Below are 27,970 nucleotides of genomic sequence, written 5' to 3' on the forward strand. Positions count from 1 at the left end.
TGCTATTTAATATTAATCTATTATAGTTTTCGACTTATACTGGATCGAATCTCGAAAATGTCAACTTTCGAATATATTTTATCGTCTACTAACGTCTAAACGTCTATGCATAAAAATCGACGAACAATTGCATATACTTTTATCAGCTGAATAGGTCATTTCATAAGTTTGGAACTGGTTCTAAAAAGGTGAGGGTTTTGGTCAGATCAATTACACGTAAAATGCCCCATAAACACGTTATTTGGAACGTTATTCACATCTGCATTTATACTAAAGTAGAGCGACCCAAAAGTCCCTGTAGATTGTTGTCAAGATAGTCTGACTGTGAGCGAACGATATTGCGAAAACACTTAATTAACAGCATAATTCAAAACGGTAATGCAGAAAAATGTTTTAAATCTCTAAAAGAACTTTTCTGGGTCGCGGTATCTTCATGCAATTGATTAAATTTTATGGAACAAAGTGAAACTGCATCTGCGGAACACTTGCATCACATTGTGTCAAATTTTAAATATTGTTGTTCGATGTATTATTTTTCTTGCCTTGCACTATCCTATCAAGTTACGTGTAACTAGATTCAGTTAGTCTCAACTTTGCTTATTTTAAGAAATTCATATTGTTTCAGATCACATTTTTATATCACAGTAGTGGTTTAGTATCGTAAGAAAACTGATTCCTTATAATTTTCCCAACAGATCCGAATATCTCTTGAATTTCTACCAATGATAGAACATGAAGAAAGTCTTACAGAGACTTTCAGATTATATTTCATCAAATACTGTAAAGGCATATAAATTTTTAGAACGTTTGCAAAGAAATGCTCTTCTGGAAAATCTTCTCCAAAAATGTTTCAATTCGATAGAAATTCAAGAGTCTTTCGTAAGTTTTTAGGTATATTTTATCGTAGGGTACAAACCCTAAATGGAAAATCACACCGAGTACCTGAGCAAAACTCGTTTTACACACTGATTGTGAGTAATGTTTATCGTAAAAATACGCAGTCACAATATAAATATCACATATTAAAATACTGACAATGACTATTCAGCGTATAAGGTAAATGATGTAAAAAATGTTATGTAAACATATAGTATATTTAATAAAAATTTCACATATATGCGCGCACCATATCTTCATTTTGCATTATTCTTCAAATTCAAAGTTAACAATATTAAAGCTATTATGTAAATTGTACCATTTGTTACAAGTGCTCGTTCGACTATGACACTTCAGCTTTTTTCTATTTCTTTATCAACTTCAACTTTTACTTTATTTCGGACTTTTGATACGGTGTAAATACGTGCCATTATTTGCAATTGTTACTTCTACAATAAATTTGCTCGGAACCAAAACTATTAGGTTATAGTTTGACTACTTACTTCGTTATTATGCTAATTGCTTCGTTGTATTTTATTGATTTATTATTCGTGATGTTTTCTATTTTTGTCATCTTTGAGTCAGGATTACTGAAAGTCGTTTAATAACTCTCGTCACTTACTGGACCATTTTCGAGCACTCCTATCACGTTTTACTTCAAAATTGTTTTTATTTAAATATATATATGTTCTCACCCTGTTTCCTGCATATTTATTTTTCTCATTCTAACATATTGCTCGATATACAACATTTATAGTTGTAGATGGGATATTTGATACGATAAAAGTAAAAGCATCCACGTTTTAATTCAGGTCCGATAAAAAACAAAATAAAATAATAATTTTCTGTTCGTCTTCAAACTTGGGATTAATCAGCCACTGATTTTAGTGTTAATAAAACTTACGACGTAAATATTTCCGTGCTTAATTCGGATGACGCGGGTAACACGTCTGCAGATGAACCGGTGCATTTGGATCATTTTCCCATCCCGGAAAGTGCTGTAAAATAAGTGTGATTGTCCGTGTAGGCCACGTTATCCTTTCTTCCCCATTCTGCCAAAATCCACCGTAAGCCGTTCGCGGAAGGTCAAATTCACGTCCAGAAATGTGTATTGCTTGCCGCGTATAAGACTGGGAATCTTTTTCACCCCTCCGATACTCATTCAACTTCTCCATAGCCGCTCTGGCTTCTTGAGATCTCAACGCGTGGTGAATAACGAAGTTTTGTTCGTCTCGCGAAATGAACGCAGTCTTTCCACCACGACACCAAGAAGCATTTTCCACGCAGTGTGTACCGGATGGAACTTGGGCTTCATTTCTCATCATTATCTCCATTACCCGCGACTTCAATTCCACTGGATCAGTATCCGTCTCTTCTCCAATAATCTCAAAAAATGTCATATTATCGGGGCTGCGATCGTGCAATCGGTATCTCTGATTACCACCAATCGACGTCAAATATTCACCAGACTTATCGCCTTCGGGCTTATGGTACTCCAACAAAATCGGATCAGAGCTTTCCGCTTGTCCGAATATATCCGCATAATTCTCCGCTTCGTGACGTACCTCTATCGGCCTTTCAACGGCTTCACTAACTGCAGTCAGTAATGCGTTTGTGCCACCTCGGAAGGCGGCATGACTTCGAGAATGTGCTCCGGCACTGTAAGCGAAGCCGGATCGTCCTTCCGCCGAGTCTAGCAAGGATCCAGCATCGTCAGGACATTGTCCATTGTATCGAGCTCCACCCAGAAACAATTTGTTTGCCAGGTACATTTCAGCAATCTTTATCTTATTTTTTTTCATTACATTTAAGGCTGACGCTTTTAATTGATCCGCATCAAATCCCGACTGTTCGCCGACGACATCGTACAGACACATGTTTCGTCCTTTGGACACTTTTGACGGTTCTTTACCACCGAGTAAAGTATAGTGTCCAGTGGCCTGACCGGATTTCGGCTCATGGAATTGTACCTGCACAGCCTCACCTTTTTTATCATCGCCGATGACGTACTGCTGCATTTTCTCTACGTCATAAATTTCTATTTTTCTACCGAGCACGTCACTGATAGCACATAGCTGTGGGAGTCCGGACGGATCTCCGGAATCTACGCCGTCTATGAAATCTTCGATTTTCTGCAAGGCTGATCCATTTGCGTTGGTAAGTTTCTCATCGATCCCTTTTCTACACTCGAATTCCATATTTTGATAATCTATCAGACGATTTTGTGCTGAAAAAGAATCTACTTGATATTTCATGAAATTATCCTCGGATTTTAAGGAATTCGTTATAAATATTTCAGACATTAACTGAACACAAGTTTCAATGAATTTACAATCCCTCGGCGAGACGTTGTTTGAATTCAATCGGATAAAATTCTTGCCGAATGAGTTGTCAGGTAATTCTTTGTATATCCCTGGAATGTCAAGTTTGCGAGCACACTTGGCAGTCACGTGTTGTAGATTTTTACCAAAATATTGCCAAAAAAACTCCATCGATGCATCTTTTCGATGGCTGACACTGCGTCCGACGAGTATTTCGTAATTATCGATACATCCGATTTTGTCATTTGAAAGGCTGTTGATTGCTGTTGATCTGAATGGAACCTTTGAAGCAACAACTCGGGTACTAATATCCGATTCGTCAATATTAAAGGGTCCCGGTATGCAATGGTATGCCAGGCTTACAAATTCAATTTTCCCATCAGTATAAATATACCTTCTACATACAATTTCGAATAATTTAAACACCGCACACGTGACGGTATAAGAATAAAAAACAGAGAGACATTTGGTATCAAATCTTAAGAAGTATGCAGAAAACAGAAGAGTTATGAAAATTTTCCAAAACAAATCGCCCATATTTTTCCTCACTGATTTCAATATCGAGAACGTGATCGGGTATTACAATATCATGAATTTAGGACAAAGTGAATACAAAAATGTGGCGTTCACCTGGTCTTGTTTTCAAAACCAAATTCGACTTCTGTACTCGACGCCATGAATATCAATAAGAGTTTTGTATAAGAATATCAAAAAATGATTACAGTAGAATGCAGTATGAATTTTCACTGAGATTTTAAACTACATGTATCAAACATGATCACATCTGGTATATGATTCCGAGGAAATACGTCAATTTTTCAACCATGTCGACATTCTAATCCCATGTGTGTTAACACCAGTTACTTTCGCAATTACTTGAATTTAAATTCGAACAAGTCTCGGCCATATCCCTGAAATAAACAACAAATCAATCGTAAAAATTATAGAACAGAAATTTCTAAACGCAAATAATATTGAGGTCGATTGAAGAAAATATTTGGTGGACCATTTTATTTACGTTAAGAAGTATGTATATTTTTCTTGCTCGGACTTATGGTACCCTGTCTGGGAGTTATTTTGCAACGACTATAGAACGTGTGATAATATTAATCGTGAGTAAGCAGTCTGATTTATATAATTATGTACGGTAGAAGTTCAGCGTGATAAATGTGATTTGCCAAGGTAGAAAAAAATGATTTTATTAGATGACCAAAATTACTGAGCATATGGTAGAAAAGAAAAAAAAAATTATGTAATATAACGTTGAATTCCCGATGCGTTAAAATTTTTGTACAAGGTCGTGTGATCATATTTACGTGCATTTATTGAAACGTAAAACGCAGAGAGCGTAACATAAATATACAAAAATATGAATACAATGACGATTTTTTCAGAGTATAATGGATATATCACGTTGATGCTATTCGTTTGACCAAACTGTTGTGACAAAAGGTGGTAATTAGAAGACACTGACAATATGTGCACGGTGATAAAAGGTGGAAGGAACTCTAAGAACCCTCAGTGACTCAGCCCTGGCATCTATAATGAGGATGGATTTTGAGAAGAGGAAAAAAATAATTCACGCAGATGATCATCCTTTAAAAACTTTATTAGACCATAAGTAGGTTTAGCTTGACAATAGTATAGTTTTCGTTAGGGTGATTCCAAATAAAATTGGACTTCGCATCTATAATAATATAATGTTTATCTTAAAATATCTATCTTTCAGACCATCGATTGCTAATTTCCAAATGTAACGTATCGAACAGCGAATTTTAAAATGGTATCGGTAATGCCTGAACGTTACCGTATTTAACATTTACTGACCGGTACTGTAAGATTGTTCGGACGTAATTGAGGATTTGAATGGTTTATCAGGTTCGGCGGTCGGATGACTATGCTTCCGTTTTTTGCACAACTGTGAATTAGAATCCGACTGACTAACTTCCGCGTCCAATTTCAACTCTTTGCTATTGCTTCTCGCCAGTAATTCAGCTAGATTCGCATGTTTGTAATCTATGGCCATATTTTTCGCGGTATCGCCTATTTCATCCTCATAATCGGTATCGGCATTGAATTCGTCAACAAGTAAACGAGCCAGCTCCTCGTATCCCTTCATAACGGCGATATGCAATATCGTCCTATTGTAATTACCTTTGTCTATAGAATTGACATCTACGCTCTTATTTTTTATAAGTTCAGTTACTTTTTGTACATCATTCGATTCGGCTGCTTCGAACAATTCATCGACTAACTTGTCATTTAAATAGGATTCGGCATATTCCGGAAAATTCGAATTCTTCTCTATCAGGTACTTGGCAATTTTTACATTATATTTATCACATGCAATTTGCAACGGTATTTCCCCAATTTTATCAGCAATATTGATATCCGCATTGTATTCGTCGACAAGTATCCGCAACATTTTTTCATATCCGCGAAATGCAGCTAAATGCACGGCTGTTTGATTATCTGACGTGACGTCTACCGCGTTCACGTCAACTTCTTTACTTTTCAACAATCCGACAACTTTTTCAATGTCGTTAGATTTTACGGCCTCAAAGAATCTAATTACCGCTTCGGGAATCGCAGCCATCGTTCAACGGCTATAGCAAAAATATCTGCTGACTCAAACAATTCGCTTGAACGATTTATCAAATTTGATTGGTATTGAATTGCGTTCATTCACTCTAGTATTATCTATCGTAAGTGATGTCTTCTTCCGACATCAGAAAAAAAAAATATGCTATAAATCAAATTCATTCAAGCAGTAACGCACTTGTCCCGTAGCTCCTTTGCGCTGTCGATCAACCTTTCTGTTGTCAAACCGACGGCAACGACGTAACTTCCCTGTAATAAATAAATAACACTATTAGACACGGTATCATGACTAAAAACTTGTTCAATGCACATGAGTCAGTTTTACACGATTTTTCCATGAAAGTGAAATATGGTTTTGTGAACCCTTTACGCAGACGTAATAGAGAACGTATTCAATTTTTTATACACCTTGGTTCCCATACCAGATGCCCGAAAAAAAAAAAAAAAAAAAAAACCAACTGAAATATTAATTATAGGGACAGCGCTTTTTTCTGTTGATTAAAATTATTAATTATCACTTTACTAATTGATTCATACTCTAGCGCGAATTTTTGTTCATCTACAATTAGAAGCTTTGCTTCTAAAATCATTCGTCCTGTTTCCCTTGCCAAAACAGACCATGGTGTTTGTAATAGTGGCTTGACTTCAAAAATTCAGGCTATATATTTCGAAATGAGAAGAAATAATTAAAAGTTCTCATAATTCCTTTTATGTATTTGCGATTATTGATAGTTACGTCGCTCCTGCTAACATTAGCCAGCTTTGATACTACTAACCTTCCTTACTCGTGTACTCCGGGTGAATAAAGTTGTGCTCCAGGAATCTGAGTTTCGTCAGCTTGAAATTCTATACCACGTAGAAGAAACAAAGTATTAAAATCTGACAAATGATTTTCGAAATGGCTTGAATCGAAATTTTTGCAGCAGTGACCATATTTGAAAATATTTCTGGTCATCTTGGTACATAATAGAATATGATATATTCGTGTTGTTTTAAGGAAAAAAGAACGGCATCGCTCTAAAAAAACAGTTCTCTTATACGTGATCAAAATTTAAATTTTTCAAATACTACTTCTGACCAATCCTCGGAAACAGTATTGTGATTGACGGTAAATGTGCCTGGAAGAGTTTTGCTTCCGAAGAATTGATAACTAACAATGAGTCAGCCAATCTGGTACAGGATGGACGTGAGTCTATTTCATGAGAAATGATGAATAATCTGAAACTCACCAGTTTTGTCGGCAAGCAGTGTAGTTGAAAAGTAATCCAGACTCCGCAAAGGACCCTCAGTAAGCGAGTGATAGAAATACTTGTTTTTCAGACGATCTTTACTTGTAGGCACACTGCGTTTACAGAAAATTTGGAAAATAGATATGTGTTTCGATGTCTGAATTTTATGCGAGTAATAAATCAATAACAGTGAAGACAGCAAACGAACATCAAAACAACGATATAATAAAACATGAAGGTTGCATTGTTGCATACCACGTTTCTCCCTAACCAGCGTCTTGTACACCCACGTTCACAACGTCAAACCAAGGATGGGGCGAACAAATTCATTCTAGCATTATTCGAGATGGGATGAATTGAGACCGAAAAAAATTAAGGGGGTTAGCCTTGCTTTACTGGGATTTTTGAGGCCGGAAATTGTTCCACCTACAATCGTTGCGAAGGACACTCGTCTGAGACTATTTGAACCATGAGAAAGCCGACAAAAAACATTTAGAACGTCGTGGAGTGAATCCGTGACGGAATACAGAAAAATTTTTCCGTTTTTCGGCCGGAACTTTTGATCCGCTGCTCGCAGCATATTCGAAACTCAATAAACGCAGTAAAGAGAGCGTGGGAGGAACAGCAGAAAAATAAACACGAAAACTTGTCGTTTTTTGAATATATCCTTTGATACGTTAATCGCAGCGCATTGAGACTGCGCCCAATCGATTTCTTTCGCAAACTTACGTCGGAATAGTGCCACAAAAAATTTATTCCAGCATTGTTCAATCTCGCAAAAATTTTCGCCAAAAATACAAAGGGGTTAGCATCACCTTTTTGCTTATTTTTTTAACAAAAATTTTTGGTCGCAAATTCGATTTGTATGACACTTTTCTGACTAATTGGACCAACAAAAACTCAGAAAAAGCAGCGAAAAGAGCGTAGGACCAACAGCAGATAAATTACGATAAAGAAAGTACTAGCAAAAAATGTCAAAAAAACGGATTCTCGTTCATTGGCTCGTTGACTAAAGAATATAAAGACAGTTGCCCTAATGGGTTTTGGTGTAACAACCGAGAATCGTCGTGCGCTTGCGCTCCCTGAGATGTTCCAACGGTACAGTTGAGAACTTATTGCAGAACATCAGAGAATTACCGATTTCGACATGATGCTGGCTGCATTCACCTTCCGAGTAACACAGTCTTCGCAATGGTGAGCCCAAGCCAATACTTGGCCTGTGTGTACTAACCGACTTGTCGGCGATGCAAGAAATTAATAATGAGTGTAAATTTCGTCCAAAATTTATAGCAAAACGGTGATTTAAATAAGGTATAGCTACCGGAGAGAAGAATGTATACATGGATCATGAATAATGATAGATCAGATGCAATAATGATACAGAGACCTAAAAGTATACATATACGTATATACGGTCCATGTACGATATTAATATATGCGATTGATACATGATGCATACTATAAATTTTGTAATTTTCCAGGAGACAAACTAGATTACATACAATAATACGGCTATGATATGATAACAAAAGAATTGTTCATTTCGAAATGGGATTCTATTCGACACGCGCTCGATGTATTCCATTTGCTCTCTCGATCTTGAATTTTCATAGACATAGCATGGAAACGTTGTTTTAACTAGTCGTAAGTGAACTATCTACGTTTGGTAAGAAAAAAATTCGGAGTAACTGTAATACATCACGGATGCGCTAATTTTGATCGAGATGAAATGGATGCTCCGTATATGAAACAGTATTTAACGCAGTGTCCTGGCTTCAAGACGTAAAAAGGTGATTGCCGGCGATTTTTTTTTTTTAGTTGGGGAGAGAAAGAACTAAGCTTCTTGATATTTCGAGTGTATTTTAATACACATTTGAAAGGTACGAGCAAAAATTTTTATCATCCAACTGTCGCAGAACGGCAGCGTTACTAGCTGACCCGTTAACTGAAGAATATATCTTCAGTCAACGGCTGACCATCGAAGGGCCTGGACGCTTGAGTCTGGAATCGGCAGGAAAGATAAAGTGCCTATTTCTCGTATGAAATGTAAAAACTAAAATCATTATACATCATATCATATCATCATACATCATACATCATATCATACATACTATTGAAGTTCGAAATCCAAGTTTGCATGTAGGATATTCGGATGTTCAGAAAGTGACGTCACCGAAAATTTTTTTTTCTTGACGTCTCCATCTATATAGACAAAACTCAGCTAGCCGAATTCCTCAGTCCGGAAACAACCGCGCAGTAGAGCGGACGGATGAAAATCGCGCTCCGAAAATTTCGAATACCGGGTTCTCTACCTCCTGCATCCTGCGTTCCGGGTCCGCTTTCTCGTGCAACTCGAGCTCCAGGACAAGCGCTTCGTAGTTTCTGCGCTCAAGGTCCACTACCTGGTGAAACTGGACTTCCAGGACAAGCGTTCCATGGTTCCAGCAGTCCAGGTCCGCTACCTGGTGAAACTTGACTTCCAGGACAAGAGCTTCGTGGTTCCTGTGGAGCAGGTACAATACCTGGTGGAACTCGACTTCCAGTACAAGTGCTCCGTCCTTCCTGTTTCATGTTTACAATGAATTATTTCGATTCATTTTTCGCGCAAGCCCAAATTCAGTAGCTGTCAATCCGCGAATGAAATTTCTACAAGTTCTTATAATTTTATCATAATCGCCTTGGTAAAATAAAAAGATAAAAATATTATAATAATCCTTACACAATATTTTTGGTGTATTCTGATACTGAAAATATTCATTGGTATCCGTCGTTTAACCCAAGGTGGTTAACGGTAATCGTTGGAGGTGGTCGGAGGTGGACGAGGAGGACGAGGATTTGTGCTCGGTGAGTAAAACATTGTTATAATATTTGATGGCATTTGTATTATATTTCATCTAAAATATTTCAAAATTGTCATGTTTACAATAAATTATTTGAATTCATTTTTCGCGCAAGCACATATTCGGTAGCTTCAAATGCATTGATAAAATTTATTACATATTAATTGATTATATTAATCCTTACAGAATGTTTTTGATGTGTTCTTATACTGAAAATATTTATTATTATTCCAGGCTTAACCCGAGGTGGTTATCGGTGGTTGTTGAATGTGGTTGACGGTGGTTGGAGGTGGTCGGAGGTGGACGAGGAGGAGAACCAGGAAGACAAGGAAAACATCGTGGACGAGGAGGACGAGGGTTTTTTGCACGGTGAGTTTAACATTTTCATAATATTTAATGGCAATTGTGATATATTTCATCTAAAATTTATTAAACTTGTCATGTTTACAATAAATTGCTTCAATTCAGTTTTCGCGCAAGCACAAATTCAGTAGCTATAAAAGCGCTGATAAAATTTGTTATATTAATAATTAATTATACTTATCCTTACACAATATTTTTGATGTGTTCTTATACTGAAAACATTTATTACTATTCAAGGTATAACCCGAGCTGGTTGGCGGTGGTTGTTGGGGGTGATTGGAGGTGGTGGGAGGTGGTCGAAGGTGGAGGACGAGGATTTGTGGACAGTGAGTTTAACATTTTTATAATATTTGATGAAGTAGGATCAAGATCAGGAGTAGAATCAAGAGTAGGTGTGGGACCAGGAGTAGGAATGGGATCAGGAGTAGGAGTGAAAGCGGTAAGAGTAGGGGTAGGAAAAGAAGTGAGAGTAGAAGTAGTAATGGAAGAAGTAGGAATAGGAGTAAAAGTAGGAGCAAAAGTAGGTAGGGCGGGGTGGGTCGTGAGAGGGGAGGGGATGGATGGAAAGGGGGCGCGACGCACGGGGAGGGGGGGGGGAGGGGGGAAGGAAATAGTAATCATATCAAGTTATCAGTAATAAGCAATTGCGGGTAAAATATTAGCTTACTTTTGTAAGTATTTATGAATATAGCCTCTACGAATATTCATTGTTGGTACATAAGGTCTGACAACGTACCTACTTTCTGTAAGAGATGTTGAAGATTTTTAACATAATTATGTTTCAGTTCTGTGCCCCACCTACTGATCGACTGGTACATATCCTCCGACGTGACATCGCTCTACTACGTATAAAGAAGAAAAGATTTATTAAGATGCAAATTGCTCCTCTCTTCTTGCCATTGTGCTTTCAGCCATTGTTGTGCTGTGTGTTTAAAATTTAGGACAGTATATAATATAGAATAACAGGTACAGCTACGAATATAGCACTACAATAAATCTTATAGAAATGAGCTCTCATTGAGATTTCTCTGTATTTATAACTCGACGCGAGAAGGCAAAAATCAATGTAATGCCATCTGTAAGGTAATTTGACTCGCGCTTGCACAACGAGAACTCGTTGGGCATTTTGCGGTGAAGTTTGAAAAATTGTTGTACAAGAAATTAAATAACTATAAAAATGGGTAAAAAATATTATCTCTAATTGTGAATGTAGCTAATACAGCTTTAACCGTATATTGATTATGTTAATGATCTATTGTTACAAGATCGGAATTAGATAAGCTCTCTAAATACTCTTTTCTAGACTATTAATTTATATCACGTATATGTATACTATGATTACCCTTGCCACGTTTTATGTTGCGCTTGTGTAATTTGTATATTATTAACCTTACGTTTTACTCTATTTGCGACAAGTTGTGAGTATTTCTAATTTCTTGGCAATTATTTATGTACATGTATGTGTATATATGTATATGTATACTTGACATAAAAGCAGCTATTTGATAGAAATTATAGTTTATAGTTTACGCAGCCCATTGCATGATATTTCATTATAAATACATATGTTTCAATGTATTTAGGAATAATTTATCAAATATACAGAGGTTATGTGCAAATAATAAATGAATTCGACCGCAGTTTGATGTATTCGTTAGAGCTTTAACAATAAATTTAAGCTTTGTTACTTCTTTTATTTTATTATGGATAATCAAAAACATTTCCGACTATTCGTGCTGTGGAAGCATGGGGATTAAACCAAATGTAGCAAAAGATTAGAAACAGTGTATGTAGAGTACGGGTATTTTTCTAATAATGCGAACACGTGCCGCTTGCTTAGTTTTGACATATCTAGAATACCACGCCTTGCGAACTAGCTTTCCAAACAGAGATAAATGATGAATTTTAAGGACTGCATTATCGTTGTTGAATACTCTATGCCTCATGGGAAACGAAAATCTGTAACGATAAAATTGATGCACCGGATCATCGTCGACTTTAACATTTGAAATGTCCTACCATTTCCGAACACCTCCAACCATCCTATTTACCTATATTACTAGATTAGCTATGATATGAAAAGAGAAGAATTATTCATTTCGAAATGGGATTCTATTCGACACGCGCTCGATGTATCCCATAACATTAATATTCATAATTATTCCAACAACTTTTCATTTGCTCTCTCGATCTTGAATTTTCGTAGGCATAGAATCGAAACGCTGTTTTAGCTGGTCGCAAGTGAAGTATCTGCGTTGGGTGGAGGAGCAGAATTGTTTTTCGTAAAGTATTCGGATGGAAAAAAATTCAGAATAACTGTAATACATCACGGATGCGCTAATTTTGAACGAGACGAAATGGATGCTTCGTATATAAGACGGTATTTAACGCTGCGTAGTGATTTAAAGACCTAAAAAGGTGATAGGGAGAGAAAGAACAAAGCTTCTTAACACTTAGAGTGTATTTTAACACACATTTGAAAGATACGAGCAAAATTTTTCATCATCCAACTGTCGCAGAACGGCAGCGTTATTAGCTGACCCGTTAACTGAAGGATATATCTTCAGTCAACGGCTGACCATCGAAGGGCCTGGCCGCTTGAGTCTGGAATCGGCAGGAGAGATAAAGTGCGTATTTCTTGTATGAAATGTGAAAACTAAAATCATTATACATCATATCATATCATCATACATCGTACATCATACATCATACATCATACATCATCATACATAGTATCAAAGGTCGAAACCAGAGTTCGGATGTCGGATGTTCAGAAAGTGACGTCACCAATTCAAAATCAGCTAGCCGAATTCCTCAGTCTGGAAACAACCGCGCAGTAGAGCGGACGGATGAGAGTCGCGCTCCGCAAATTTCGAGTACGGGTTCTCAACCTCTCGGATCCCGCGCTTCGGGTCCGCTACGTATTTCGAGTACCGGGTTCTCAACCTCCCGGATCTACAATATATTATTTCAATTCGTTTTTCGCGCAAGCCGAAATGCAGTAGCTGTCAGTCCGCTAATAAAATTTCTCGACTTCCAGGATAAGCGCTCCGTGGTTCCTGGTTCACGTTTACAATAAATTATTTCAATTCGTTTTTCGCGCAAGCCGAAATTCAGTAGCTGTCAGTCCGCTAACAAAATTTCTCGACTTCCAGGATAAGCGCTCCGTGGTTCCTGGTTCACGTTTACAATAAATTATTTCAATTCGTTTTTCGCGCAAGCCGAAATTCAGTAGCTGTCAGTCCGCTAACAAAATTTCTCGACTTCCAGGATAAGCGCTCCGTGGTTCCTGCTTCACGATTACAATAAATTATTTCAATTCGTTTTTCGCGCAAGCCGAAATTCAGTAGCTGTCAGTCCGCTAATAAAATTTCTCGACTTCCAGGATAAGCGCTCCGTGGTTCCTGGTTCACGTTTACAATAAATTATTTCAATTCGTTTTTCGCGCAAGCCGAAATTCAGTAGCTGTCAGTCCGCTAATAAAATTTCTCGACTTCCAGGATAAGCGCTCCGTGGTTCCTGGTTCACGTTTACAATAAATTATTTCAATTCGTTTTTCGCGCAAGCCGAAATTCAGTAGCTGTCAGTCCGCTAACAAAATTTCTCGACTTCCAGGATAAGCGCTCCGTGGTTCCTGCTTCACGATTACAATAAATTATTTCAATTCGTTTTTCGCGCAAGCCGAAATTCAGTAGCTGTCAGTCCGCTAATAAAATTTCTCGACTTCCAGGATAAGCGCTCCGTGGTTCCTGGTTCACGTTTACAATAAATTATTTCAATTCGTTTTTCGCGCAAGCCGAAATTCAGTAGCTGTCAGTCCGCTAATAAAATTTCTCGACTTCCAGGATAAGCGTTCCGTGGTTCCTGGTTCACGATTACAATAAATTATTTCAATTCGTTTTTCGCGCAAGCCGAAATTCAGTAGCTGTCAGTCCGCTAACAAAATTTCTCGACTTCCAGGATAAGCGCTCCGTGGTTCCTGCTTCACGATTACAATAAATTATTTCAATTCGTTTTTCGCGCAAGCCGAAATTCAGTAGCTGTCAGTCCGCTAATAAAATTTCTCGACTTCCAGGATAAGCGTTCCGTGGTTCCTGGTTCACGATTACAATAAATTATTTCAATTCGTTTTTCGCGCAAGCCGAAATTCAGTAGCTGTCAGTCCGCTAACAAAATTTCTCGACTTCCAGGATAAGCGCTCCGTGGTTCCTGCTTCACGATTACAATAAATTATTTCAATTCGTTTTTCGCGCAAGCCGAAATTCAGTAGCTGTCAGTCCGCTAATAAAATTTCTCGACTTCCAGGATAAGCGCTCCGTGGTTCCTGGTTCACGTTTACAATAAATTATTTCAATTCGTTTTTCGCGCAAGCCGAAATTCAGTAGCTGTCAGTCCGCTAATAAAATTTCTCGACTTCCAGGATAAGCGTTCCGTGGTTCCTGGTTCACGATTACAATAAATTATTTCAATTCGTTTTTCGCGCAAGCCGAAATTCAGTAGCTGTCAGTCCGCTAACAAAATTTCTCGACTTCCAGGATAAGCGCTCCGTGGTTCCTGCTTCACGATTACAATAAATTATTTCAATTCGTTTTTCGCGCAAGCCGAAATTCAGTAGCTGTCAGTCCGCTAATAAAATTTCTCGACTTCCAGGATAAGCGTTCCGTGGTTCCTGGTTCACGATTACAATAAATTATTTCAATTCGTTTTTCGCGCAAGCCGAAATTCAGTAGCTGTCAGTCCGCTAACAAAATTTCTCGACTTCCAGGATAAGCGCTCCGTGGTTCCTGCTTCACGATTACAATAAATTATTTCAATTCGTTTTTCGCGCAAGCCGAAATTCAGTAGCTGTCAGTCCGCTAATAAAATTTCTCGACTTCCAGGATAAGCGCTCCGTGGTTCCTGGTTCACGTTTACAATAAATTATTTCAATTCGTTTTTCGCGCAAGCCGAAATTCAGTAGCTGTCAGTCCGCTAACAAAATTTCTCGACTTCCAGGATAAGCGCTCCGTGGTTCCTGGTTCACGTTTACAATAAATTATTTCAATTCGTTTTTCGCGCAAGCCGAAATTCAGTAGCTGTCAGTCCGCTAACAAAATTTCTCGACTTCCAGGATAAGCGCTCCGTGGTTCCTGCTTCACGATTACAATAAATTATTTCAATTCGTTTTTCGCGCAAGCCGAAATTCAGTAGCTGTCAGTCCGCTAATAAAATTTCTCGACTTCCAGGATAAGCGCTCCGTGGTTCCTGGTTCACGTTTACAATAAATTATTTCAATTCGTTTTTCGCGCAAGCCGAAATTCAGTAGCTGTCAGTACGCTAATAAAATTTCTATAATTTTATAATCTTCTCATAATCATTTTGGTAAAATATGTCGATAAAAAAATTATATTAAACCTTACACATCATCTTTGATTTGTTCTCATGCTGAAAATGTTTATTAGTATTCGAGGTATAACTCGAGGTGGTTGGCGGTGGTCGTTGGGGGTGGTTAGGGGTTGTTGCGGGTAATCAAGGTGATTCCGGAGGAGGGGGACGAGGATTTGTGCTCGGTGAGTTTAACGTTTTTATAATATTCGATGGCAATTGTAATTATATTTCATCTAATCTTTTTCAAACTTGTCATCTTTACATAAAATTATTTCAATTCATTTTTCGCGCAAGCACATATTCAGTAGCTATGAATAAGCTTATACAATTCATTGTATTATTAATTAATTAATTAATCAATTCCTCAATTATATTAATCCTTACACAATATTTTCGATGTGTTCTTATACTGAAAATATTTATTACTATTCAAGGTATAACCTGAGGTGGTTGAAGGTGGTCGGAGGTGGACGAGGAGGAGGACGAGGAGGACGAGGATTTGTGCTGGGTGAGTAAAACACTTTTATAATATTTGATGGCAATTGTAATTATATTTCATCTGAAATATTACAAACTTGTCACGTTTACAATAAATTATTTCAATTCATTTTTCGTGCAAGCACATATTCAGTAGCTATGAATAATCGTGTACAACTCATTATATTATTAATTAATTGATTAATTACATTAATCCTTACACAATATTTTTGATGTGTTCCTATATTAAAAATATTCATTACTATTCCAGGTATTACCCGAGGTGGTCGGAGGTGGACGAGGAGGAGGACGAGCTGGACGAGAAGGAGGACCAGGTGGCCGAGGAGGAGGCGGGGTGGGACGTGGGAGAGGACCTCTCCTCTCCTCAGAGGAGGGGAGGAGGCGGGGTGGGTCGTGGGAGAGGACCTCTCCTCTCCTCAGAGGAGGGGTGGGGGAGGGGCGGGGAAGGGGGAGAGGTGGGCGGGGAGGGGGAAGGGATGGGAAGGGAAGGGAAGGGGAGGGGAGGGAAAGGGAAGGGGAGGGAAGGGGAAGGGGAGGGTGGCGGGTGGGAGGGAGGGCGGGAGGGTGGGAGGGAGGGAGGGAGGGAGTGCGGGGGGGGGGGGGGGGGGGGACAGGGGGGCGCGTGCCATGCTCTATTAACTTTAACGGGCTCGCACTGACATCCGGCCTCCACTCCCCTCCCGCCCTCCCTCCCTCCCTCCCTCCCTCCCTCCCTCCCTCCCTCCCACCCTCCCGCCCTCCCTCCCACCCGCCACCCTCCCCTTCCCCTTCCCTCCCCTTCCCTTTCCCTCCCTCCCTCCCAGCCCTCCCGCCCTCCCCCGTCCCCCCTCCCCCCCACCCGCCACCCTCCCCTTCCCTTTCCCTCCCCTCCCCTTCCCTTCCCATCCCTTCCCCCTCCCCGCCCACCTCTCCCCCTTCCCCGCCCCTCCCCCACCCCTCCTCTGAGGAGAGGAGAGGTCCTCTCCCACGACCCACCCCGCCTCCTCCCCTCCTCTGAGGAGAGGAGAGGTCCTCTCCCACGTCCCACCCCGCCTCCTCCTCGGCCACCTGGTCCTCCTTCTCGTCCAGCTCGTCCTCCTCCTCGTCCACCTCCGACCACCTCGGGTAATACCTGGAATAGTAATGAATATTTTTAATATAGGAACACATCAAAAATATTGTGTAAGGATTAATGTAATTAATCAATTAATTAATAATATAATGAGTTGTACACGATTATTCATAGCTACTGAATATGTGCTTGCACGAAAAATGAATTGAAATAATTTATTGTAAACGTGACAAGTTTGTAATATTTCAGATGAAATATAATTACAATTGCCATCAAATATTATAAAAGTGTTTTACTCACCCAGCACAAATCCTCGTCCTCCTCGTCCTCCTCCTCGTCCACCTCCGACCACCTTCAACCACCTCAGGTTATACCTTGAATAGTAATAAATATTTTCAGTATAAGAACACATCGAAAATATTGTGTAAGGATTAATATAATTGAGGAATTGATTAATTAATTAATTAATAATACAATGAATTGTATAAGCTTATTCATAGCTACTGAATATGTGCTTGCGCGAAAAATGAATTGAAATAATTTTATGTAAAGATGACAAGTTTGAAAAAGATTAGATGAAATATAATTACAATTGCCATCGAATATTATAAAAACGTTAAACTCACCGAGCACAAATCCTCGTCCCCCTCCTCCGGAATCACCTTGATTACCCGCAACAACCCCTAACCACCCCCAACGACCACCGCCAACCACCTCGAGTTATACCTCGAATACTAATAAACATTTTCAGCATGAGAACAAATCAAAGATGATGTGTAAGGTTTAATATAATTTTTTTATCGACATATTTTACCAAAAAGATTATGAGAAGATTATAAAATTATAGAAATTTTATTAGCGTACTGACAGCTACTGAATTTCGGCTTGCGCGAAAAACGAATTGAAATAATTTATTGTAAACGTGAACCAGGAACCACGGAGCGCTTATCCTGGAAGTCGAGAAATTTTGTTAGCGGACTGACAGCTACTGAATTTCGGCTTGCGCGAAAAACGAATTGAAATAATTTATTGTAAACGTGAACCAGGAACCACGGAGCGCTTATCCTGGAAGTCGAGAAATTTTATTAGCGGACTGACAGCTACTGAATTTCGGCTTGCGCGAAAAACGAATTGAAATCATTTATTGTAAACGTGAACCAGGAACCACGGAGCGCTTATCCTGGAAGTCGAGAAATTTTATTAGCGGACTGACAGCTACTGAATTTCGGCTTGCGCGAAAAACGAATTGAAATAATTTATTGTAATCGTGAAGCAGGAACCACGGAGCGCTTATCCTGGAAGTCGAGAAATTTTGTTAGCGGACTGACAGCTACTGAATTTCGGCTTGCGCGAAAAACGAATTGAAATAATTTATTGTAATCGTGAACCAGGAACCACGGAACGCTTATCCTGGAAGTCGAGAAATTTTATTAGCGGACTGACAGCTACTGAATTTCGGCTTGCGCGAAAAACGAATTGAAATAATTTATTGTAAACGTGAACCAGGAACCACGGAGCGCTTATCCTGGAAGTCGAGAAATTTTATTAGCGGACTGACAGCTACTGAATTTCGGCTTGCGCGAAAAACGAATTGAAATAATTTATTGTAATCGTGAAGCAGGAACCACGGAGCGCTTATCCTGGAAGTCGAGAAATTTTGTTAGCGGACTGACAGCTACTGAATTTCGGCTTGCGCGAAAAACGAATTGAAATAATTTATTGTAAACGTGAACCAGGAACCACGGAGCGCTTATCCTGGAAGTCGAGAAATTTTGTTAGCGGACTGACAGCTACTGAATTTCGGCTTGCGCGAAAAACGAATTGAAATAATTTATTGTAAACGTGAACCAGGAACCACGGAGCGCTTATCCTGGAAGTCGAGAAATTTTATCAGCGGACTGACAGCTACTGAATTTCGGCTTGCGCGAAAAACGAATTGAAATAATTTATTGTAATCGTGAAGCAGGAACCACGGAGCGCTTATCCTGGAAGTCGAGAAATTTTGTTAGCGGACTGACAGCTACTGAATTTCGGCTTGCGCGAAAAACGAATTGAAATAATTTATTGTAAACGTGAACCAGGAACCACGGAGCGCTTATCCTGGAAGTCGAGAAATTTTGTTAGCGGACTGACAGCTACTGAATTTCGGCTTGCGCGAAAAACGAATTGAAATAATTTATTGTAAACGTGAACCAGGAACCACGGAGCGCTTATCCTGGAAGTCGAGAAATTTTATCAGCGGACTGACAGCTACTGAATTTCGGCTTGCGCGAAAAACGAATTGAAATAATTTATTGTAATCGTGAAGCAGGAACCACGGAGCGCTTATCCTGGAAGTCGAGAAATTTTGTTAGCGGACTGACAGCTACTGAATTTCGGCTTGCGCGAAAAACGAATTGAAATAATTTATTGTAAACGTGAACCAGGAACCACGGAGCGCTTATCCTGGAAGTCGAGAAATTTTGTTAGCGGACTGACAGCTACTGAATTTCGGCTTGCGCGAAAAACGAATTGAAATAATTTATTGTAAACGTGAACCAGGAACCACGGAGCGCTTATCCTGGAAGTCGAGAAATTTTATTAGCGGACTGACAGCTACTGAATTTCGGCTTGCGCGAAAAACGAATTGAAATAATATATTGTAGATCCGGGAGGTTGAGAACCCGGTACTCGAAATACGTAGCGGACCCGAAGCGCGGGATCCGAGAGGTTGAGAACCCGTACTCGAAATTTGCGGAGCGCGACTCTCATCCGTCCGCTCTACTGCGCGGTTGTTTCCAGACTGAGGAATTCGGCTAGCTGATTTTGAATTGGTGACGTCACTTTCTGAACATCCGACATCCGAACTCTGGTTTCGACCTTTGATACTATGTATGATGATGTATGATGTATGATGTATGATGTACGATGTATGATGATATGATATGATGTATAATGATTTTAGTTTTCACATTTCATACAAGAAATACGCACTTTATCTCTCCTGCCGATTCCAGACTCAAGCGGCCAGGCCCTTCGATGGTCAGCCGTTGACTGAAGATATATCCTTCAGTTAACGGGTCAGCTAATAACGCTGCCGTTCTGCGACAGTTGGATGATGAAAAATTTTGCTCGTATCTTTCAAATGTGTGTTAAAATACACTCTAAGTGTTAAGAAGCTTTGTTCTTTCTCTCCCTATCACCTTTTTAGGTCTTTAAATCACTACGCAGCGTTAAATACCGTCTTATATACGAAGCATCCATTTCGTCTCGTTCAAAATTAGCGCATCCGTGATGTATTACAGTTATTCTGAATTTTTTTCCATCCGAATACTTTACGAAAAACAATTCTGCTCCTCCACCCAACGCAGATACTTCACTTGCGACCAGCTAAAACAGCGTTTCGATTCTATGCCTACGAAAATTCAAGATCGAGAGAGCAAATGAAAAGTTGTTGGAATAATTATGAATATTAATGTTATGGGATACATCGAGCGCGTGTCGAATAGAATCCCATTTCGAAATGAATAATTCTTCTCTTTTCATATCATAGCTAATCTAGTAATATAGGTAAATAGGATGGTTGGAGGTGTTCGGAAATGGTAGGACATTTCAAATGTTAAAGTCGACGATGATCCGGTGCATCAATTTTATCGTTACAGATTTTCGTTTCCCATGAGGCATAGAGTATTCAACAACGATAATGCAGTCCTTAAAATTCATCATTTATCTCTGTTTGGAAAGCTAGTTCGCAAGGCGTGGTATTCTAGATATGTCAAAACTAAGCAAGCGGCACGTGTTCGCATTATTAGAAAAATACCCGTACTCTACATACACTGTTTCTAATCTTTTGCTACATTTGGTTTAATCCCCATGCTTCCACAGCACGAATAGTCGGAAATGTTTTTGATTATCCATAATAAAATAAAAGAAGTAACAAAGCTTAAATTTATTGTTAAAGCTCTAACGAATACATCAAACTGCGGTCGAATTCATTTATTATTTGCACATAACCTCTGTATATTTGATAAATTATTCCTAAATACATTGAAACATATGTATTTATAATGAAATATCATGCAATGGGCTGCGTAAACTATAAACTATAATTTCTATCAAATAGCTGCTTTTATGTCAAGTATACATATACATATATACACATACATGTACATAAATAATTGCCAAGAAATTAGAAATACTCACAACTTGTCGCAAATAGAGTAAAACGTAAGGTTAATAATATACAAATTACACAAGCGCAACATAAAACGTGGCAAGGGTAATCATAGTATACATATACGTGATATAAATTAATAGTCTAGAAAAGAGTATTTAGAGAGCTTATCTAATTCCGATCTTGTAACAATAGATCATTAACATAATCAATATACGGTTAAAGCTGTATTAGCTACATTCACAATTAGAGATAATATTTTTTACCCATTTTTATAGTTATTTAATTTCTTGTACAACAATTTTTCAAACTTCACCGCAAAATGCCCAACGAGTTCTCGTTGTGCAAGCGCGAGTCAAATTACCTTACAGATGGCATTACATTGATTTTTGCCTTCTCGCGTCGAGTTATAAATACAGAGAAATCTCAATGAGAGCTCATTTCTATAAGATTTATTGTAGTGCTATATTCGTAGCTGTACCTGTTATTCTATATTATATACTGTCCTAAATTTTAAACACACAGCACAACAATGGCTGAAAGCACAATGGCAAGAAGAGAGGAGCAATTTGCATCTTAATAAATCTTTTCTTCTTTATACGTAGTAGAGCGATGTCACGTCGGAGGATATGTACCAGTCGATCAGTAGGTGGGGCACAGAACTGAAACATAATTATGTTAAAAATCTTCAACATCTCTTACAGAAAGTAGGTACGTTGTCAGACCTTATGTACCAACAATGAATATTCGTAGAGGCTATATTCATAAATACTTACAAAAGTAAGCTAATATTTTACCCGCAATTGCTTATTACTGATAACTTGATATGATTACTATTTGGTTTATTACGGTTTACTTATTTTCAGACAACCCTGAAGTTGTATTCCAAGTTTTTCTAAAAATTCATCGCCCGAATAATATTACGAACTTCAACCTCATGATAATAACTGGACCGTGAAATATACAAGTGTTTATCTCGCACGGATTCAATACCAGGTGAAAGAAATCAACCCACCATTCAATACGTAGTCCGTTAATAATGTGGGCACCGTTGGATTATCCTCATTAATAGCCTTTAATACTGAAAACAAAAACATATTATTAATTTCGAATGAAGTTATTAAGTAATTGTTGGTACTGTTACCAAGAACTTGTAAAACTTACTTTTAATGAGGACTTGTAAAGCTTGATTATCAGGTGGGCCACTGTCCATGTGATAAGGTATCACTTTTGTCAAATACTGTAAATTTTCAATTTATTTTCGTCTGATTAGGAACGTATCTCATAGGTCTAACAAGATTGACAAAGTACTAATCAGACGTTGCTCGTAAATCTAAGATGCCTACCTTGGAATCCTCGATCACCCGCAACCATCCCGTAACCACCTCAAACCACCTCCAACGACGACCGCTAACCACCTCGTGTTATACCTGGAATAGTAACAAATATTTACAGTATTAGAACACATCAAAAATATTGTGTAAGGATTAATATAATTTTTTCATAAACACATTTTACCGAGAAGATTATGAGAAAATTTGGGCTTGCGCCAAAAATGGATTGGAATAATTTGTTATAAACATTTCAAGTTTAAAAACGTTTAGATAAACAGAATCACAATTACCATTAAATATTATAAAAATGTTATACTCACCGTGCACAAATAGTCACATAGCTTTTTGTTATTGGTTTACATGAAAATAGTTGATTATAATTATTTCATTTGTATTATTATGGTATACAAACGGTTGAAAACTGAAAGCAATCAATAATTATATAACTAAATATTCAAGTAACACCGAAAAAAGGTCAATAATAAAATCAGATAATGGAAAAAAAATATCTTTCATGTCGGTTCAAAGTGGAAACCGGGTTCTTTAAATGCTGCCATATGAAAGATCGAGAAAAGTACACATATTTTTCTTCAAATCAATCAAATACGATCATTCTTAAGCGAAACGTTCATTGTTGTCTATTTATTTTGTAATGAGAGATAACTAACGAAGCTATCTAAAATTTCGAGTGTATTTCAACTCACATTTGGAAACTACCAAAAAAATTTTCATGTCATCAATTGTCGTAAAATGCGACGTGATGAGCTGGCCATTGAAGCGCCTCGCTACTGGAATCTCGAATTGGGAAGAAAAATGGAGTGCGTAAGTTTTGTCGCCAAAGCTTGCTCGGGGTCGGATGCCTAGTGTAACTGGTTTTTGTGCTCGTACGCTCGCTTCCTCGTTGTCAGTGTTTTACCAGATGACATAGTTTTAGGGGTGACTGGGGCACGATCACTCCCCAAAAAGTTCTGGTATTTGCTTCATTGTATACAGAATCAACACTGTCTTTGTGCATGTGACGCAAACCGAATCTGCCCGTAAAATTTTTTCTACATAATGCTACAAATCACGTTTACACATGCACGTAGGTATAACGTATTGTGATTTTATGACAATAAATTTCGTGAAAAAATACCACAGAACAATCAGCTAAGTGCTGACAGATTTGAAACACTACGCACAGCAATTTTAGCTATAATGAAACGACGGTATTGTCATGCACTACTCATCAATTACAATTTGTTGATCCTGGTCGTTCGGTTTTTGGGTTCGATTCAACATGTTATATGAAGCATGAATATTGGTTTGACAGTAAAAAACATGACGTTTCCAATAATCAAACTTGTAAACTTGAAAATAATCCGTAAGGTCAAAAGTCATCAGGTCAAGGACCCGGACAGTCAGAACTACGGAGCGCTTGTCCTGGAAGTCGAGTTTCACCAGGTAGTGGACTTTGAGCGCAGGAACCACGGAGCGCTTGTCCTGGAAGTCGAGTTTCACCAGGTAGTGGACCTTGAGCGCAGGAACCACGGAGCGCTTGTCCTGGAAGTCAAGTTTCACCAGGTAGCGGACCTGGACCGCTGGAACCATGGAACGCTTGTCCTGGAAGTCCAGTTTCACCAGGTAGTGGACCTTGAGCGCAGAAACTACGGAGCGCTTGTTCTGGAACTCGAGTTGCATCAGGTAGCGAACCTGCAGCATAGAAACCACGGAGCGCTTGTCCTGGAACTCGAGTTGCACGAGAAAGCGGACCCGGAACGCAGGATGCAGGAGGTAGAGAACCCGGTATTCGAAAGTTGCGGAGCGCGATTTTCATACGTCCGCTCTACTGCGCGGTTGTTTCCGGACTGAGAAATTCGGCTAGCTGAGTTTCATCTATATAGATGGAGATGTCACGAAAAAAAAAATATTCGGTGACGTCACTTTCTGAACATCCGAATATCCGACATGCAAACTTGGATTTCGAACTTCAATAGTATGTATGATGTGATGTATGATGGATGATCATGTATGATGTATGATGTACGATGATATGATATGATGTATAATGATTTTGGTTTTTACATTTCATACGAGAAATAGGCACTTTATCTTTCGTGCCTATTCCAGACTCACGCGGCTAGGCCCTTCGATGGTTAGACGTTGACTAAAGATATATTCTTCAATTAACGGGTCAGGTAATGACGCTGTCGTTCTGCGACGGATGATAAAAATTTTTGCTCGTACTTTTCAACTGTGTATTAAAATACACTCAAAGTATCAAGGAGCTCCGTTCTTTCTCTCTCAATCAAAAAAAAAATAAAAAAAATCGCCGGCCATCACCTTTTTACGTCTTCAAGTCAGGACACTGCGTTTAATACTGTTTCATATACGGAGCATCCATTTCATCTCGATCAAAATTAGCGCATCCGTGATGTATTACAGTTACTCGAATTTTTTTCCATACGAACACTTTTCGTAAAACAATTCTGCTTCTCTACCCAACGTAGATACTTCACTTGCGACTAGCTAAAACAGCTTTTCGATTTGATGCCGACAAAAACTCAAGATCGAGAGAGAAAATAAAATGTTGTTGGAATAATTATGAATATTAATGTTATGGAATACATCGAGCGCGTGTCGAATAGAATTCCTCTCGAAATGAATAATTCGTTTTCGAGCTGTAACTTTTGATATATTGCTCGCAGCGCATAGCTACGGCGCGCTATTGATTTCTCTTGCGCAAGATCACGTATATGTGGTGCATTCTAAAAGTATTACTCACAGCATGAAAACTTGTCCGGTTTTTTGTTTACGTTATTCAAGCTAAAAAGTTTTTCTACCAGAATAGATATAAAATACCGCCAATTGATCAGTTAGACTCTGAAGAATCCAGAAAAGACATATAGGCCATCGTAGAATTACTGATATATGTTGGGTTTCCAAACATCAGACTATGGTGTAGTACTCAAGATGTTGTCCAGTCTGAGACGTTTAACAAACTTCGCCTGTGTTGACGATTCCTGAGCAATAATATTGTGATATGAACATAGGATACACGATTGTGTATGAACAATCAACAGCAGTAATTATATTATGCATGATACATGGGTTCAGAAACTCAAGTTTCATTACTCAATGAAGAAATTAACTCATCAGGCAGTATCATACACTGTTAGAAGAATCTAACTAAAGATAATGGCCCAGCAGGTCCACTTTATGCTCGTATCGTTTATTACATCTGTTAGTAAATATGACACAAACTGTTGTCATTTTAACATTCAAATTATAATATCAACATTTAATTTGTACTTAGTACTTTCTTTTAGACTTAGTAAGAAATAAAAAAAAAAAAATGGTTAAATCAACCGAAAAATTTTTAGTGGACTTCCCTGGACATTTTTTTTCCATCTTGTGTGCACAACGTATCTCATTTGTGAGTTCTGTTAAGTTTACGGAATGGTTTTATTTGAACATGCAATTGTGATTGAGTACACATGTCAATTCCACCTAAAGCATGATGCGTTGATCTAGCATAAATGATTTATTATTCAAAAATGTACAATCGTTAAATTCAAGTTAATTACCATTTACAGTAAATTTTAATCCAGAGAGCTACTCGCAGCAGTACTATCAAGTCACTTGAAATTGACATATCGAACAGTTATATCGCTGGTAGATATTTGAATGCAGGTGTCTAGTCGGGTGAAGTTACGATAATTAGCAATCTATCAGTTATTTGGCCATTAAGGATAATTTATTTTTAAAAAGCATCTGAAATATAGAAATATGTCTTATCTAATGTAAGAAAAATAATTATGACGTTTCCATAGAAATTTCTCAAAAAGTCATAAAGGAACTCAATCTACTTGGTAATCGATGTTTGGAATGAAAAATATTTATTGTAAATGTCAATTAAATCATTTCTATTCATAAATCTTGAAATAATGATAAGACTCCAATTATTATTTAATATTATTACTATAGTGATTTTTCTTCTTTGGTAAAAAGGGCACCATTTTAATGAGTGTGAAAAAATGGGCAATCATATATCCAATGAGAGCACCTGTAATGCATGGAATAGGCCAGGCTTGCCAGGGTCTATTCCAATCCAGAGGAATTACTGTGGCACCAAGCCAAGTGCCAAGTAGAGTAGCCTGTATATTTCTCTTGACAGCTTCGACAAGAACATTACTAGACTGTAAGGGAGCTCCAGTCAAGAGTGCTATGGATTCGTCAACACCCAAGTGAAGGCTAGCTGGTATTAAGGTTAGGCTTGTCAGTGTGAGGGTGAGCATAATAGTTTCCTCATGATGTGTCAAGAGTGGGCATCCGAAGAGAATGACAATTATATAATAAATAAGCGCCATTACAACTGATGATACCAGAAACTTGAATATATCCTTGAATCGTTTGCTCCATGATTTTCTCGCCTTTGTTATCGACTTTGAATCGATTTTGGACAAAGTTGGTAGATCCGTTTGCAGTAGCGAGAATGACAGTTTCGTCACCTCTGCAAACATCAGTATTATAAGAATGGGGATAAACTTGTAGGTTCCCACATTGTATATGTTGTCATTGAATTTCAGCAAAATCAGTATCCCCGGAAAGTAGATACAAGTAAAAAAGCAATAAAACAACAGCAATCGTTGTTTGGGTAAATAGTCTTCGTCCAACATAGCAGTATTTGCCAAACCTAAAATCATTAGAGTTGCCTTTAATTCCCAAAGCACCTACATTGACGAGTATATGTCGAACTATTTTAAGATTAGGCGCGAAGAATAGGTGAGTACAGTGGCGTGCAAATTTTTAATTTCTACAATGGTTATACACCGTATTATCTGCAATTAAAACTGCAGGAAAACATTGATACTACTACATACTTACGTTTAACAGACAAGTTGATTAAAAATGTATGAACCGTAGATGTAATTTTAATAAACCATTCCTTGAAGATTGCAATAGATGAAACATATCTGTTATTTTAATCACACTACTGACGTCAATGCGATCAATGCGGACATCAATAAACTTCTAAACAGTCAAATTTTTCACCGGGAATCAAATGAATAGGCTTCGAACATAACCTCAACTGTCACGCGACAACTAAAAGAAATAGTTGGATTGTGAACTATGCACATGAGTGATAAATACAGGAGAAGATGTATGAATAAGCTGTCTACTACTTGGTTCTACCGCTGATGGCGGTACCATCGGGATGTGATTTGATTTTTTAAGCGCGATCCATTCACATGGTTAATCGGTGTACAAAATAGCAGAACCAATCAATGTAAATTAGCACATAATTCGCATTTGCGTCTTTGTGAACCTAACACTATTGCGTTACCTAAAGATGTA

At 38.3% G+C, this 27,970-nt stretch overlaps 2 protein-coding genes and 1 long non-coding RNA gene across 4 annotated transcripts; 1 reads left to right on the plus strand and 2 right to left on the minus strand.

Moving 5' to 3' along the window:
* The first annotated feature begins 2,505 nt into the window (after window positions 1-2,505).
* Window positions 2,506-4,800, plus strand: LOC124295023. Its single transcript, XR_006904929.1, has 3 exons — window positions 2,506-2,642; window positions 2,748-3,033; window positions 4,592-4,800. It is a non-coding gene; the product is annotated as an uncharacterized LOC124295023 (long non-coding RNA).
* A 16-nt stretch (window positions 4,801-4,816) lies between these two features.
* Window positions 4,817-26,801, minus strand: LOC107221876 (alpha-latrotoxin-Lhe1a-like). 2 transcript variants are annotated; one of them, XM_046742091.1, is made up of 5 exons: window positions 26,679-26,801; window positions 25,398-25,635; window positions 7,028-7,140; window positions 6,575-6,644; window positions 4,817-6,047 (listed from the first exon to the last, which is right to left on the minus strand). In XM_046742091.1, the coding sequence occupies exon 5, from the start codon at window positions 5,791-5,793 to the stop codon at window positions 5,017-5,019; it is 777 nt and encodes a 258-aa protein (XP_046598047.1). In that variant the 5' UTR covers window positions 5,794-6,047; window positions 6,575-6,644; window positions 7,028-7,140; window positions 25,398-25,635; window positions 26,679-26,801; the 3' UTR covers window positions 4,817-5,016. The 2 variants fall into 2 exon arrangements, with proteins under 2 accessions (XP_046598047.1, XP_046598103.1); XM_046742147.1 differs by lacking the exon at window positions 25,398-25,635 and having other exon boundaries at window positions 26,679-26,800.
* LOC107223010 (phosphatidylinositol-glycan biosynthesis class F protein) lies at window positions 26,117-27,853 on the minus strand. The gene is made up of 2 exons (XM_015662572.2): window positions 27,500-27,853; window positions 26,117-27,308 (listed from the first exon to the last, which is right to left on the minus strand). Exon 2 carries the CDS (start codon window positions 27,289-27,291, stop codon window positions 26,578-26,580), a length of 714 nt encoding a protein of 237 aa, XP_015518058.1. The 5' UTR covers window positions 27,292-27,308; window positions 27,500-27,853; the 3' UTR covers window positions 26,117-26,577.
* Window positions 27,854-27,970: the final 117 nt, after the last annotated feature.

The sequence above is a fragment of the Neodiprion lecontei genome, chromosome 1, assembly GCF_021901455.1.
Source record: "Neodiprion lecontei isolate iyNeoLeco1 chromosome 1, iyNeoLeco1.1, whole genome shotgun sequence".
Classification (NCBI taxonomy): Eukaryota; Metazoa; Arthropoda; class Insecta; order Hymenoptera; family Diprionidae; genus Neodiprion; species Neodiprion lecontei.